This window comes from Chroicocephalus ridibundus, chromosome 5 (assembly GCF_963924245.1).
Source record: "Chroicocephalus ridibundus chromosome 5, bChrRid1.1, whole genome shotgun sequence".
Classification (NCBI taxonomy): domain Eukaryota; kingdom Metazoa; phylum Chordata; class Aves; order Charadriiformes; family Laridae; genus Chroicocephalus; species Chroicocephalus ridibundus.
In genome coordinates this window covers 43,820,296-43,837,579 of record NC_086288.1, presented here as the reverse complement: position 1 = coordinate 43,837,579, position 17,284 = coordinate 43,820,296, and the positions used below count along the sequence as shown (strand labels likewise).

Here is a 17,284-nt window from a genome sequence, read left to right as displayed (position 1 = left end):
GCAAAATCGGGCTTTTTTGTTTTCTGTTTGTTACCATACTAAACAAGATGGGATCTGGCCAGGGTTGTTATAGTAACTACTAAGATTTCCTCAAGAGAAGGAGAAAAAAATAGAACACAGACCCATTCATCTATTACTTCCAGTTTTTCATTCAGAGTTACACGCTGTTCTGTGGAGATAATTTGCAAGACACACAGTGTAGGTAATTTCAGTGACAAAAACACATACCAATAATGAGCACAAATGGCTCTCCAGAATGTTGTGCTGGCACTCCTGGGTTATTTTCTAGCTTTGGAGGCAAGAAGGATTGTCTTCCCTGGATCTGCAGTCATTAGTCATTCAGCTGTCTGGCTTTTCACCTCTGGATTATCTGTCTGTCTACAATATTATACAATTCTATTTTATTGATACTCATGCTAGGTAATAGCTTTTTCCTAATATGATATTTTTAAACAACCATGAGGCCCAACAGGGCAAGGAGCTATCAAGACGAACTTCAAGAGGCTCAAGTCCTCTTGTGATTTTGTGTGATTACTTTTCCTCACATGTTGGAAATGCCTGAAACAGCCTAAAAATCCTATTTGTTTCTCGTGCCTGCAGTGCTTCATAATTTTCCAGTGATCAACCAACACTCTTAACTGGTCTTTCTTGTAGTTGGTCATTCCAGCTACAGAGCCCCGAAAGTCTTGCAGAAATTTGATCTTTGAGCATGGTCACACATCTGTGCTGTTGGATTTCATCCCTTGTGCCCATTTCTCAAGGTCAGCTTTTATTCTGTATGAGATCCTCAGCCCTTCTGGGGGAACAGTACGTCACCCAGTGCTATGTCACCAGAAAATATCAGCCTAATTCATAACTCTGCCTTTTTGCCAGTGTCAAGAGGATTTGGCTTAAATAATAAGGACTCATTTCTCTGGCTGGGATATTGGATAGATGTGGAAAAGTATGACCAGTGACTGGCCATATCCACTGAAGTATTCTGGACGCGCTTACTTATGCTCCTATAGAAGGCAAGCGCATTCCAGGAAAGGACTCACATATTCACTTTATCACTTGCATATTATTTTTTATTAAGATAACTCTAAATTTTAAGACAGATTTAGCTTGCGTCTGCATAAGGGAAGAGGGCTAAGAGTTAAGACACAAATTTTTGTTGCTATATACAGCTTGTCTCTTATGTCTACTTGGGTGATGGCCGTTTGGTTCAAGGAGATACAGAGCAAGCAGCTGGAGGAGAAATACACTGAAGATCACTAAATCCACAGAAACCTCATCAGCGTTGGCTGAGAGCAGTGGGAGGCTGGGAAGGTGCTTAGGGGAGCCATTATTTCTGCTTGCCACCTTCCTGTTTTTGCCTGTGCTCCTGCTTGTAGCCATTGTTGGGGAAAGTTTGAGTTGGGTGGATGACTTCTCTGAACCAGTAATGAAAGCTTTTATGTCATCCTTTGATTTTTGGAGCAAGGCACAGTATTTCCGCAGCCAGCTTTTTAGGTGAAATGGGTGATTGCTTAGCCTTTGAAGAAGGCGGGGAGATTCTTGAACACACTCAGTCATCCTTCAGCTTTGATACTTTTTGTAAAATCTGTAAAATCTGATAGTTTTCTGAATTTCACAATGTCCCAATAAAATGGGAATAGATGAGCAAAAGAAAGTGCTTGTATCTAGCACTAAAATATAGTCCAGTGTTGGCCTTAACTATCTTTCTTTGAGATCCCTCATGCTCTCAATATAGCCTAGTTCCTGTTGGGATGGGGAATGAACATGCCAGCAGTCGAGGGTGGTGCCAGAATTGGTGAATGGACCTAAGCCCCATCTGGTAGGAGAAACCCATAGCAGCTCTGGGAGGTCCCAAACAAGTGGCTTAGTGAAGTTTGAGAAGGATGATGGGCAGCTCTTTCCCCAGGGGCATGTCAGGCATGGAGCGTGGGATGGGCTGAGTCAGAGGGAGCCAATTTCAGGACAACATGCCCAGAAATAGGGCAGAAAACAGAAAATTTATCACTCATTACATGTGTGTATTGACACAGGGCCATGAGCTTTGGCTGGTTGCGCTGACCTTGGCATTAGCACCCAACACGAACAAGCCCCATCTCTGAGCTCATGTTTTGCCAAGAATATACAGTTTTTTGCAGAGTTTGTTCCTATTTGATGCTAAGCCTCATCTGGCGTCTTTGTACAGACTCTCCACTTCTGCTGAGTAGCTGCTAATCTTGTGAGAATATATAAAATATATGAAATACCAGGGCTGGAAATAACGTGGTGCTGATGATGTGAGCTCAGCCAGTGTAAAAATGGTCGTGGATCTGATCCCAAACCGCTTGCTCTGCAAAGTGAAGGAATTGCCACTATTCCATATGTCCTGTGTGTTGAATGTTTTGAGGACAATAGTCATTCATTAATTGCTGCTTTCAGGTTGGCGTAACTGCTGGCGCTTCCAAGGAAACAACAAAGTACTCTTTGATGTTTGCATGAAAGGGAGAAAAGTAATTTCCCTGCAACCGATCCCATGGATGCGAGCTCATAATGAGCTCGGGGACGCTCGCCTTATTTACAGGAGGGTTGTGAGAGCGGAGCTTGCAGTGACGACAAAGAGCCTTGACACAACTACACTAAAACCCACAGGGCTTTAGATGAACCACCGTCACACTACACGTTATTTTAGACAAAATATTCTGTATTTATGAAATGTCCTCCGGCACTAATATTAGAACAGCTGCCAAAACAACAGAGCTAGTGCAGAAATGTCAAACCGAAGTCAGTGTTACTCATCTGGATGACAGATAACCTGCAGGAGGCTTTTGAAAATGTTTAGCTGAGTGATTTGTTTGGCTTCAAATATTTGGGAGCCGTTACTTGGTGATCTGGTGCTTTCTGCAGGCTTGGATAAGCAGATTTAATCCCACCGAAGCTGCTCTTTATATCCTGACTTCTTCCTCTTTAGCTTAGACTAATCAAAGAATCTTTCTACCTGTCTACTTCTGCCCTGTGGTTTGTTTGTTTGTTTGTTTTTTATTTCAAGAAATATATATATTATATAGAGTGTATTTATGTATACACACTATATATATAATGTAGTACACATGTATACACACAATATATATATTTCTTGAAATTATTATATATGTGGTTCTTGAAAATGTTATATGTCTTTATAAACTTTCACTGCTTCAACTGCAGAACACTTTTTGATATGTCTATATATATGAATAACTGTTCTGGGAGTAAATTGATGATTCTGACAGGCTGGTAGCATGGCTTAATGCTCTTGTCATCTCTTGAACACGTGACATGTATTTATTCTTCTATTTTATCACAATGTGGGGAAGATCTTTATTTACCCATGCATGTATTTGAATCGCTGGTGATAGTCGGATTCTAACTTTAACTGCACTGATGACTGACTGACTTTGGTATTTTTAGAGAGAACATAACTGGTTGCGAAAACCCTGTCTGAATGAGTGTGTAACAGGCGCCGTAGAAAAGCAGCACAGGTCAACGGTTCAGCGTAGTGGCACTCTGAGATCCGGCTGAAGTATACGAAAATGACACGGTATTTCAGATAAATTAACTCAAATTGAACTCCAATGAGCAATTACAAGGCAGTGCTGTTAGGCTGTGCTGAGATTGCGCTAAAACTTGCTGTTACTTGTTTTAACTTTTTAGTGGGCACTGAGTTCTTAGTGGTGATGCCCAATATGTGCAGGCTTCTACCTTGCTCTTCCCTTCAGCTCTACCTCCCCAGTACCTGTACTGGGAGAGGGTGTGGGAGCAAAGTCAGGTCTTCAATCTAAGCGTTCCCCTGTAGACATCACTGGGAGATATTAATCTGAGAGTTGGCAGAGAGTGATACCAATGTCTTAGGTGGGTATTCCACATTGCACCTGAATGTATCCCTTTTGTCTTAAGCTATTTTCTCCCTTTAAGCAAGAACTCATTCCTCTCCAAGATTTATCAGATCTCTGGTACCACACTGAAGACTCGGGTTTTTATGATGTCTTCTATAGATGCATTGCGAGGAGGAGTTTTTTTGTATTTTCTCTTTTGTTTTTTGCCTTTATACCATTTCTGTAGCTAGACGCAAAACAACAGAGCTGTGCCAACCAGCAAAACAAGTGTCCGTGCATCCTTTTTCCTTTTATATCATATGGGTAAAAGCATCTATCATAAAGTTTGCATGAAAGAAGATATAATTCTATAACTTAAATTCATTGCCTTCAATAAAACAATTCAGTGCAGGACAAGCATTGCAGACCACACTGCTGTTTTATTTGCAGAGTCGTCTGAAGGAAGCTGTGCAGCTGTTGGAGGATTACAAGCATGGGACTTTGCCTCCGGGAGTTACCAACAAGGAGGTAAGCGGAAAAAGCCTTTGTTAAATTTCTACAGTCTAAAGTGGGAAGGATGAGGTGGCATTTTAGACTGTGTCTACAGTCAAATGCACTACTGCAGGAGTTTTTTGGTATTTCTACGGGTAACATCCTGTACCAGCGCTTTTCAGTTGATCGATGACTTTTGCGATGTTGCTTCTGGTCCCTTGCAGCTCAACTGCCAGTGTGTTATAAGTGAATTTGGGTTGTTCCGAAGTTCCTGCATTATAAATGTTGCTGAGCAGAAATGATAGCAAGGGGCTTGCAATACAAACATACAAGTTGGTGGGTTCTTTTAGAATAAGTAGAAAGTTTGTGGTTTCTGACTTGCAGAGTTATCAATTACCTTTGGCCAATGCTATTGCTTCCCTTTCCATTGCAAAGTGTGCTTGTACAATTAAAACAGAATTAAATTTCTTTTTTTAGCTGAGGGAAACTTTGCTGTCAGTCCTGTAGGTTCTTGTACCAGCAGCTGTGATGCATCAGCCCCCTCTCCTACTGTGTTCCCATTGGTTATAATAATTACACTTTCTTCACTGAAATTTGGGCTACGTGTAACCCCCGGATGTCCTCACGTTGTAGATGATACCATCAGTAGTGGTGCTTTTTGGTGGGTGATGTTCCTACTGTTGGGATGGAAGCTGAAGGAGGTTGTGGGAACGCCACTGATGTGAAGGCCTTGGCAGGGTTTAGGCAGTTGCTGAGAAAAGGGTCATTTTTGGTAGAACTTGATTGTGCTTTGGGATGGGCTGGGTGATCTCTCCAAGACCCTGTCAGTCCAGTTTTCTGGACTTTAGTCTGATATTCATCTGTATGAACATATATAGCATATAGCAGAGATGTATATTGCAGAGGGTTAGACTGCTTTTTGTGACTTGTATCTCCAAATCAGTAGCATGAAAGAAAAATCACCAGTTTTTTTTCCTGTGGTTATTATCTCAAACTCTTTTCCTTATCTGTCCATGTGCAGACACTTAACCGGAACACTGACACAAGGGCTTTTTTGCAGTGTGTGTTTGTGCATCTCGCACAAAAGACTTCAGTCCTATGTAATTTAATGTAATATAAAGAACAGCATGAATTGATTGGCAGACCTGCTTCAGGAGCTGTAGAAGTGGCTGTGCCAAAGGACCAGTACACCTCCCATGTAACCAGTCGTGGAAATGGTAGTGTGCTCTACTCCCATGCCCTGTAGGTCAAATAACCTCTTTTTTTTTTTTTTTTTTTTCCCCCGGTTCACGTGTGATAATTTCTTCTCATGAAAGACAAGTATAGCAGGTAAATGAAGAAAATTAAAATTTGCATTCACTTTAGAAAGTGGCTAGTTGTGTGGTAGGTGCTGTGTTGGGAAAGAGGCATGGCTTCAACAAAAAATAAACGGGAAATATCCCCTCCCTGCGTGATGTGCAGTGGGAGGCATTGCCCTCTTGGTCTTTTGATGTCACTGCATTCCTTCAACCCTAATCTGATGGTAAGAAAAAAGAAACCAGGGTTCAGGAAAGGAGAAAAGCAGAGAATGACTGCAGCAGCAGATGACTCAGTTCCCATCTGCCTTCAGGCAGATGAATACAAGTCATTTGCTGTGGCAAACCACACAGACTTTTGACCTACATTTTGGGTTTGCGTAGTGACAAACCCAGGATATACCCAGAGTTCATTCAGAATTGCATTGAGAGAGAGAAAACAAAAGTATCCCATTTCTTGTTTCCCTCAGTCATGACAACATATGCAGGAGGTGAACCTCATTATGCAAGCTGGAGGGTTTTAAGTGTAAAATAAAGGTATGGGGTGGAGGAGGAGAGAGAAAATGGTGCCAAAAACGCCTTTTATAGAGAAATGTTAGCATGTTGGTGTAAAAAATAATATTTTTTGTAGTAAAACCTTGACACAGTTCACTTTGATCACAGTGTCGATTATGTTGGAGGGGCTTATGTACTTTTGCTGACTGTAGGATAAAGCAGCTCTCCCAGGAGGAGCCTGGGGTGGAATTGCAGCATGTGCTTGTTATTGTATTTAATTGTGCTGTGCTGCATTAATTAAACCAAACCACAGGGAGAGGTGAGCAAGCTATGGGTAGATCCCAGCAAGACTGTGAGACTTGAATGTTCACCCAGGATACCACAACCACTCTAAAAAGAGTAAAGACGGAAGGGGACTGAAAGCAGATGACAATGAATGTGAACGGGCTGCAGTGGGACAGGAGCAACCACAATTTTGAAGCAGCCAAAGCTGCATTGTTAACCTGGAGAAAGGATCCATGAAGCCAGCAGTTATCAGTCCTTCTTTAGTTCTGGAGCTGGCCGGTTGTAATGAAACCGGAGGTAAATTGGGCAATTAAAGCATCAAATGTTGTTCGGCACTCATGTGATCCGTCTGGGTGAAGGTGAATGGGAACTTCTGGGACACCTTCTGCTCATGCAGCTCACATGGTATCATTCTGCCTTTGTGTTTACTGCTGTGCTTCAGTCATAACATAATGCTGAACTTTCAGCTTTGCCAATGATGACCATTTCTACCAAAGAACTGAAAGGCTCAGATGATCTGTGTGAAAGTGGGGTTTCATTGAATGCTAAGGTTGTGGTGACATCAGGCGTTGGGTATACTTCTCATGTTGATTAGCCAAATACTCCCCTTCTCTGAGGCTGAGAGGAAGATCTAACCGTAAATCTGATGGAAATGGGGCTGTGGTTGCTGTCTCTGCGTGGAGGATGTAGGGCTGGATGCAGCTCTCAGCGTATGCCATGAAACTTGGACTCTGAGCATCGGTTGTTCCCTACCCCCGAGGGCAGAAAGGTGGAGGGGAGTGTGCAGGGAGATCTGGGTAGCTGGCACGCTTGCCAGTGCTGAATTAAATACGAGTGTGCCAGATATATACAGCTGTAAGCGTCTCATTAATTACTGGTGCATTTGCAGAACATACGATGTGCTGGTTGATTGCTTTGGGGGAGGGGAAGCATCTCACTTGCATAGATATCGCCCCAAATTTTCTACTGGTGAATGAAAGATGCCTGGAGAATACATCTTTGCTTTCCTTAAGCTAAGTTGTATCATTTTTATGTCTTTTCTGCACACTATCTGCAAGATGGACCCTGGCTATGAGGCATTAGCAATTTGCAGTTGTTCTAGTGCTAATTCGGGAAGGGCATTTGATGCAGCTCTGGAGAGGTGCCCACTTTGTGGCTTGCATGCATGGGTTGATGCTGGAATAAAAGACTGAGCTGTCTGATGTTTTACGTAGCTGATAACTGAGTGTCACACACACCTCTGATGCACTGATGAAGTTGCCACATGCTGGCAGAAGACCAGCAGATGAGAGATAATTTGATTTTTATTTTTTTTAACCAAGTCTTTTTTCTTTTTTTTTTTTTCACCCCTCCTTTGACTGTGAACAGAGCTAATCGCCTCGTGTTCACTGTGGGCAAGAAGTATATGCTGGAGTAGTGACTTGGCTCATCTGACCTGGTAACGCAATTGTATCTGAGAGAGGCTAATTTGCTATTATTACTCATTAAAAAGGCTGGGTAGATCTTCACATGGTGCTCAAAGGAGAAGCACTCAACTTTATCCTCTTTGTTTAAGAGCTGATACAGGTTTGATTTCTAGAGCCCCTTAGAGATGCAATTGTCACTCTTGTGACAGGCTCTTCAGGCATGGATTAGGCATGGCACGTGTGTAGAAGAGATGCCTGAATGGTCTTCATGATTTTGATTTTGATTATGAAACCTAGATCACCTTAGAAGCCTTTAAAAATAAGTTTGGGCTGAGTTTTAATGCATTAGCTTTCTAAGAACCCACCCCACCCCCACCCCCAAATATCAACTTTGAGATCAAGAAGACAAGTTGTTTTGACAGAGCTGTTTCACTAATCTCCTGACTGATCCACTTTTGTGGTATGGCGCATTTGACAGTGTTCAAATTCCTTTTTTTTTTCCTCATTCAGAAATTCATGGTTCTCATGAAGGATGGCAGGCAGTAGCTGAAAGCATAACAACAGCTCAGCACAATCTATATTGCTTGCTGAAATGGTTTCACCACATGGAAAATGGAAAATATAAAAGCCTAAAGCTATGTAATGTCAAGTATCTCCTCCACACTCATCTTCTTGACAGGGTTCTTGTAGAGTGAGTCTTTTCTACATTTTCAGAGCAGATTTTTCAAAATGAGCTGAAATGGAACAATTGTGGGCTATCTAAAGAAAAAAAAACCTCTGACATGCCATAATCATCTAAAGAAAAAAAACCTCTGAAGAGCCATAATTGTACTTTGCTCCAGTTCCCCATGACCATCTCTAAGCAGGTTTCCAGAATAAATGCTGCTTCACCCCAGTTAATCTCTTTGAGATGATTCATGGACAGTAACACTGCCAACACCTACATCTCTTCCACTTTCAGGTTTCTCACACTCATCCGGTAGCTCTTGTAGTTGCTCTTGAACTGGAATGGTTTCGCCACTTGGGAAAATGACCATTAACTCACAGTGGTAAAAACCTATTTCTTGGGCATCATTAGCAAAAACGAAGAATTGATCTCTTAACCGTCAATAGCTACTAGACTGCTGATAGCTTTTTATTGAGGGAAGCTATAGGGTTTTTTCCTACATTAGAAAAATGTTTTAAAAACATGATTTTTATCATAGGTGTATCAATTATGTACTCAGCAAAACAGAGGATGAATAGCTCCTTGATAAGTATTTACTCAGTGCTATGTATTGGAGCAAGAAAATGTTCTCTGATCTCCACTTCTTCAGCTTAGCTTATTTACCAAACTTTTTCTTTGAGTATTTAAGAGCCAGACTATTTTTTTTTTTTATTAGATATGAAGTTGAATGTTTCACATTCCACTTATTAAAATTCCACCAACCAAAAACATTCTGTGTAGTGGAAATACCTCACACTGCAATTAAGCCCTGTCTCTGACAGGCTCTTATGATTTCATAATTTTTCTCTAAATAAAAAGATATTATTGGTAATACAACCATTTGGGGTGTATTTTTGTTCTCTTAGTCATTCGGGTTAGGTATTTTAACACAATTGGAGAACGTGCTTGGATAACAAACTCCCTGAAGTCTTTGGGGAGGTTTGGTCTCCTGGTGGGGGATTTTGGGTGGTCATATGTCTCCGCATTGGGTGGTTGAACTTCACAGATCCAGAAGTGTTTGATGGAAGAAATAGCTGTTTCTTGTAATGGTTTAGAAGTAAAAATTTTTGCTATGAAAACTTCAAGAGAACTGGTGAGTTTAGGAAACTTCCTATTGCTTGGTTCTGTTTCATGACCACATCCATGGACTTCCTTCATTTAGCTCCGTCTGCAGAAGGTAAGTGCGTTTGAAGTGCTGGCGTGTCATCTGGTGGTGTGTATCCCCTTTCATCCCCTGGTCCTGGAGGAAGCTAAAAAGTACTAGGATCCTTAGAAGGAAGGCGGGGGCAAGGAAATGTGTAGGGTTCGTGTTGATGGGAGAAACTGGTTCAGTTGTCATTTGTGTCCTGTCTTTTCCAGCTCCGTAGGTACTGTTGTATTATTGCCCTTCTATGAGGATTTCTTCATCTTGTATGTTCTTTGCGCTTTGTGCTCCTCATTTAAGTGATCTTTCATTATATTTAAGCAACCTTTTTAGCTTACATTCCTTACAGACCGCTCCATGGCAAGAGAGAAATGTGTTAAAAGGCCCACTGCTACAAGCCGTTTTTAATGACAGTTTCCGCCGGCAGCTCCTGGGGTTGGCAGAATCCGGCCCTTTGCACGAAGCTCCGGTGGCTGGTGCGATCTGCGAGTGGGTAGGTGAAAATGACACACACAAGTGCACTGGGAGCCAATTTGCAGCAGAAGGTATAGACTGTAACATATCCAATTCTAAACAGGGCAGGCAATTCCTCAAACTGCCTCCTGGAGGGAATCTCCGCTGGAGTAAAAAGGTTTCATTTGAGGGAATACTTTCTCCTATAAAAACAAGGACTGTAAAATATCAGCCTGATAAACAAGGATGGAGAGCCAGCTTGCTTAAAAGCGGACGTTTTCTCTAGCTCAGCAGCGTTGGTGCTGAGGTTTAGCCTCAAATCAAAAGGCTGTACCAACTGCAGGGCATAATGATGTGGCTTTTGTCCTTTATCCTCAGGCTTCTTTCACTAATTTGTAGGACTGCATCTGTGTCCTCTGTGTGTGAGTCCCTTTCCCAACCTGTCCAACAGACCAGCACAGATTGGAGGAACAGATTGATGCTGGCATGTCAGCAGTGGTAAAAGTTAAGAGAAACAGCACTCGGCGGCTATCAGATACAGAGAGATTTAAATCACTCCCGTTTTAACACACAGCTGCTTTTCACTGCGTGATTTTTGTGCTCAGTGCTGCAGAAATGTGCACAGCAGAAAAGCCCTTTTAAAGGCTGCTGAACACTGGAGGTGGACGATACTGTTCAGGCACCGAAGATCTGCCTTGGAAGGACTGCTGTAAGGTATCAGTGCTGTAAGGTATTCATTATGAACTTCAGGCTGCTCTTGTCTTTCAGCTTTTCCCCCCAAATGCCTTATACTTTTATTTGCTTTGCTAGAATTCCCTGCAGTAATTCCATGCTTGAACTACACTGCAAAATGTGTTCTTTCTGTTGTGCTCTGAATCATTTTTGCCTTCAAAATTGGGGTAGAAATAGCTGCTAAACTATCAGCCTAATATCGCTTGCTCATCAGCCTAATATCACTCCAAATATTGAACAGCAGCAGCCTAGGCATCTGCTGTTCAATATCTGGAGCAATATTAGGCTGATCAGCAAGTTGGGATCAGAGCCCTGATTTGCCCCATTTGTAGATTCATACCACTCTGTCCTAAAACTTAGTATCTAACCAAGTAGTAGAATAAAGTCTAAGAAATACAGCGATGAAGGTTTATTGTCCTCTTCTACCTCCCCTCTGTCCCTTCGGTCCTAATCTCAGTCTGGCACCCCGGCTTCTCCCTGTGGTCCTGCCAGCAGAGAGAGGTAAAGAGCCACAGAATAGAAGTGTCTGAGGGCGCTTCGTGTGCATTGAACGAGGACTCTCAAGAGTGAGTGATGCTTTTTCTGTGCAACGTTTTTGTTTTTTAATGGCAGTACGGGGCCAATAAGAGGTTTAAAAATTTGTATAATTAACTAAATGCAACCCTTGTACATATGCAGCTGTTAGTCTTATGGAGATGACTCTGTCCTTAAGTGTGCACCTACAATAAAGATGGTACTTATTAAATTTATCGTTCCCTGAACTTTAGATGTGAACTGGTACAAATTTGTTCTGTGCCCAGAATATTGCAAGGGAAACTGTGATGCCATGGCAGCGTGAGCACTGCCATGTCTCTGCCTCCTCTCCTCCGGGCCATGTGTTCCCACCTCCTTGCTCGCTTGCACTGGCACAGCTGGTTCAGAGAGCTGATCTTAATAAAAACTAAAGCTCCCTTCCTCCACTCCCAAAATGCTTCATTTTTTAACTTGAGCAGCTCCCTATATTTTCTGTCTGCTCTATGTTGCCTGTACAGTGGGAAGTGCACACCTAAGATGGGGAGGGATGTTGGGGCTGTGGTACCATAACCATATACCAGCTTGAGCTGCTGAAGATGAGATAAGTCTGTGAGGGAGGTAGGAAATTAATCCCGGTTTCATAAAACCACATCTAAACATTTTGAGCTGTGGATCATTTGCTGACTAAAATCCTTGTAGCTCTTAGACACCAGGCGTTTAGATTTTTGATCCATCCAGATCTTTGTCTTTGTCTGTCATAAGATTGTAGGCTAATTCAGGTTGGAGAGGACCTCAGGAGGTCTTCTAGTCCTGCATAAGTCCCTAGATTTACTGCTGGAAATCTGCCTGTTCGTTTGACTGTATGTTCACTTGTACGTATTGTTAACATATACATATGTTAAGATGTGTGAATATCTATTTGTTAGAAATCAAGATAGCAGCGAGACAGCTCTGTTAACCAATTTTGTACCCTTAGAAACTCCATCCTGAAAGCTTCACCCCTTCAGCATGAGGGAGTGGTTGGAGGGGAAAAAAGTAATAAAATTAAACCCAAACTGAATGATCTGTAGTGAGAGGAAAAATGCAGCTTTTTGAAATTGTCCCTTGGAGACAGACACTTGCTATTCTCCAGCCAGCCCCTTCCTGCGAGCGTTGGCGGAGCATGAACTGTGGTGTGTCAGTTGTGACTTCTCACTCTTCAGCCTTTCCAAATGCAGTTTTGGCAACTTGCTGTTTTGAAACTGTTTCATTTCTTCCCCATTAGTATCAGTGAAGTGAAAAGAGGCTCACCAGCTTAATGGGCATATATTTATTACTGTGTTCTTCCTTCAATCATGTTAGCAGCGGGAAGAGCCGCTCACGCTGTCCCAGACACAGCAGAGAACAATGAATCTATCAGAGTCTAAACAGCATCCCTTTTGGACAATAATAGCTTTTCTTAACAGTGTTGATGAAGAGCGAAGAGGTCCATTTGCAGTAAACTGTACTTTTTTTTCCTCTCTGGTCTCTTGCAGGATACGATAAAAGGTAGATATATCGGTTGTCCTGCTGTTTCCTTTTCTTTGCGAGGAAGTAGCCTGTTTGCGGGTCCAAGAGCTGAACTTGGATCTTCTCCCTTCTGCAATCTAAATATTCTTTGTGACACTAAGATGGTCTAGGATGGGTCAAACATTTCAGGCATCATTTCCAGACTGTCAGAGGACAAAAGGCGCCTAGGGAGCTTGGGCAGAAGTGTTGTAGGTTAATGCACCTTAAAGAAACCATGCTAAGTGGTACCGCTGATGCTCTTACTCAGTTTCAAACCAGCTTTGCTTCATCTCATCATTTGAGGATTAAGAGAGTTTATCTAAATTCACATCTAGATTACAAATCAAATTAGATTCCTAAGCTCCGTATGGCTAAAATAAACTGAAACGCATCTGATCTTGAGCAACCTAGTTGGATTAGCAAGCCTGGTTTACAAAGCTGTATTTTAAACCATGTAGTGCATCTAAGTCCTTCTGCAACCCTGGTGCAAGTCGTGGTCTTCTCTGAGTGCTTCTTACTCTGCTTAAGCCTTTCCAGTAGAATGCTTTGAGGATTAATTAGTTAATGTTTATTAAGTGCTGCAAAGCTGCAAAGTGTTATTTAAGTGCTATCTTTTTTTATCAGTCAGGACTTGATTCTGTTTCCACCTACACTTGGTTTTGTATCTGTGTAAGTCTGTGTGTTGCACTAGAACTGCTTGTGGTTTCCAATCCAGTTCCCAACACTGAGGCACTTGCCTTGCAGTGCAGGCAGGTATCTCAGCCGATGCTCTTCAACATGTGGATTTCTTTGAAGGCTTTATGGTTCTGCAGATGGGCAGCAGCTTGTGGTGCTGTGACTCAACGATGCTTAGGACGGGGAAGGAGTTTTCCACTGTCATCCAAGAAGAGCAGTAGCTTCTGGTGCCTCTTCTACTGACATATCAGTACCAGGTGCAAGGCAGAAAATGTATAGATACCCTTTGTGATTTATCCCACACATTGGGTCATTTGAGCTTTATCGCCGTAGAGCTAAAACCTTTTTAACATAAAGATTATTAGGAGCAGGGTTGTGAAAGGTCCGTTGGTGAGACTTCCTACTGAGGAGCAAGTGTAGACAGTGGTTTGTTACCCTGGTTTTCCATGTTTATTACTAAAGCCAGATATAAGATTCCATGTGTATATGTTAGCAGGTATAGGGTTAGGCATCAGGCAGGTTTACAGACGTTTGGGTGGCATTAAATATGGAACCAAAAGGTCTGTGAATCCACCATTGTAAATCTATAAATCTTGCTAAAAGCCTTAACTGGATGCTTTGGCTGGAGCTTGTGGTGTGCGTTTGTCTCTATGTTAAGGGTTGGTTTTCAAGAAGTGGGATTTTGGGACTGAAGCTGGAGAGCAGTGGGAGAAAGCCACACAAAGCATGAGTGATCACACTCCTGGAGGAGAAAGTACAGGTGGAGCGCGAAGCAGAACACGTAGCTCTGTTGGGCTGCACCAAAATGCCTTGAGTTTGTCACAGGTGTTTAGTTTTAGTGAACTGCTAAAAACAGATACTTATTTCTTTTCATGTTACCTGATGAGAGGTTCTGGGGATGGTGCATGGAGCACCAGGCACCGTAAATGCACCACAAGGCACTGACCACCATAAATGCCTTTAATAACTAGGAAGGCAGTAGGGGAAAATGTGGTGCTGCAAGAGAGGATAATGTGTTGGAGAGTGCAGTGCACTAAGTACTTGGGAGATCTTCATCCATAACTGTGTAAACTTAAAAGAATAAAAAAATCTCAGAAGCATAGTGAAATAGAAGTGAAATAATATCAATGAAAAGCACCTGATGTCTGGGATGGGCCTCCTAGTTCAGCAAGTGGGGCTTCAGCGCTGAGGCCATGGGTGGATGTTCTCTAGATGCACTTTCCTAGCTGCAGACTCTACCTTCTTGCCAAAAGAGCTGCGAGGAGCAGTTTCAAATAGAAATGTTCCACGGTACTGATGACAAAAGGGATCACATGAGTTTTCCAGTATGTTTAACCTTATAATGAAGATTAATGTGAGCTAACCCTACTGACAGGGTGTGGTGGAGCTGCTGCTGAGTGCTTCTGGTTGAAGCTGGTGGCGCTGGGGAAGGACCAGATCTGCTCAGCTAGATTTGTGGGATATCTCTTTGGAAAAGGTGTGGCGCTTAAGTTTGGGATTTCCAAATGCTCTAACATAAAATCTTCAGCTTTCATCAAATTCCCGTTGGAATTCAAAGAAACTGTATCTTTGAAAGCCATGCTGAAGTTGGTATGAGCTGCAGGTGCTTGATGCTTTGAAATGTTTTTACATCTTAAGCCAAACCAAATCTGAGCCAGAACTAATCATGTAGGTCCCGTCTTAAAGTCAACGGAGAAATGCAAGCAATGGTGGAGTGTGGGTTGTCCAGCCTGTGCTGGTCATCTAGTTGTGATGAGTCAAATTGCTTGTTTTCTGCCATAAAGGAAATTGAGAATTTTCTGCAATAGGTATTTATTATGTTGTAGATGCCTGTTAGAGAGGGTGAGTCCCACGTCCAATGTCTCACTCTGGCTGTTTGACCTCCAATTAAGGGATCTAGAATGAAGTTAATGACTCTGAACAAGTCGTCACTATCACTTGACAGTAATGCAATGCCAGATCCTGTTGCTGGTCTGAAGTGCTCCTCAGTGAATTTTCCAAGCACATTAAGTTTTGCCTTTTGAGCAAGGTCGTCTTTTTTCTTTTGTTTCTTTTTTTCCCTCTGGTTTCATATCATTTAAACAATTGAGATGATAGCTGGAAAGCACACCTGGTTTTGGAGCCTCTCCGTCCGAATGGCCATGCACATGAAAGCAGCTTGCTTTTCTTTAGAGCGAGCTTTGCTGCATCGCACATTCACTCCTGACACCCAATATTTGGAATTCAGTGTGGGATAGATAATCCAAGCCTTGCTTTAATAAACCTTGCAACTCCCAGAGTGTGAAACTACAGGCAATTTTTGATGGGGTGCAAACTCCAGGCTGTTACCTTATTAAAATCAAGATTTCGTGGGTGCAGGCGGGATTGTGTGAAAGGGTGAGAACCTCTCTGATAGAGCGGGAAGAGGACGAGCAGATTTTGAGATGGAACTCTGTCTCCACTTGACTGGACAGATGAAATCAACGAAAAACACTCATTCTTCTGAGGATTTCTTCTTTGACCTTGTCTTTACTAGGGGAATTTTGCAAACTATTGTGATAATGCTGCAACGTCTAACACGGGTAGACCACTTAGTCTTTGCAGAACTTAAATTGCAGTGTTTTCCCTTACACAGGGCTCATCTACCATGTGACTCCCCATTAGCTCTTCGAAAATAATTGTGCCTTGTCATTATGCATGTTTAACGTGCAGTTAATCAGTAAAGGCTTTTCTCCATAGAGTTATTCTGGATGTGGCATATCCAGAGCAAGGACCCATGGATTTAAGATCATTTTAATGTCTACTACTGTATTGTGCAAAAGACTCTGATCCTGGTGGCATGTATAGTTGAGGGAGGGAAGTGTTAGAGCATCTATTACAGATTCCTGACATCAAATCTGCCTCCATGTCTCCACTGACTGTAGGGGGGTGGCTGCTGGCAACGCAAGGAAGTAGGTGGTGTGAATCTGTCAGTGCTCTCCTGACCTTAGACACCCGAGGCCAACTTCAGCCATGTAGTAAGTGGTCTGGATACAGCCAACTGCACTCCGTCAGGGTGGAGCTGGCCACTTCTTTTAGCAGTGTTGGAGCCAGCTGTAAACAAGGGTGAACAGTTTGTAAGCATGGTTTTCTAATCTAGATGAAACTTTGTGCAGAGGGGAAAAAATTTCCCATCTTTAAGTCCAGGACCATGAAATCTTACTGTATGTAATAGGAGGGAAGTTAATCTCTTAAGAATAACTGGTGCCCTTTGTACTGTTTTTTATAGTGGCAGGTGTTAGCTAATAGATTTGGGCTGGGTATATTCTTTAAATAAATACTTTTTTTGAAAGCTATCTCTAAGCTGCGATACTGCTGCTAAATAAGGAATGCTAATGAATGTCCTGTCAACCAAAGATCATATCTATTCCCCAAGAATTATTCCAGTCTCTAGCTCCTTACCACAGCTTCGGTTCTCTTTAGGTTGTGGCAGTCTTTGATACCCTTCCTTAAACACGATAAGCACATACTGTTTCTGTATAACTGAGTTCAGGGTTTTAAAGCTATCTATCTGCTGTAGGTGGTGAGCAAAGTGGTGAGTATCTCTTCCTCAAAAAATTGTAGAAAAAAAACAGAATCCTGGGAAGGATGGATGGAAATCTCATCCATGAGTCCAGTGTCCAGAAATGCTGGTGGTGGGAGCACTTGTGAATGGTCCTGGAGCCAATTCCTCCACGATCATGAAGGACATCTCCATAAAGCAAAGCCTGATCTGTCCT

The 17,284-nt window shown here is 42.3% G+C and overlaps 1 protein-coding gene across 3 annotated transcripts in view; it reads left to right on the top strand.

The window, feature by feature from the left end:
- The window catches only part of SFXN5 (sideroflexin 5), a 100,675-nt gene that overhangs the window by 19,123 nt on the left and 64,268 nt on the right, over window positions 1-17,284 (top strand). For all 3 annotated transcript variants that reach the window (XM_063336225.1, XM_063336227.1, XM_063336226.1), the window contains exon 3: window positions 4,275-4,352. In XM_063336225.1, coding sequence (XP_063192295.1) covers window positions 4,275-4,352 — 78 coding nt within the window. The remainder of the gene's footprint in view (window positions 1-4,274; window positions 4,353-17,284) is intronic.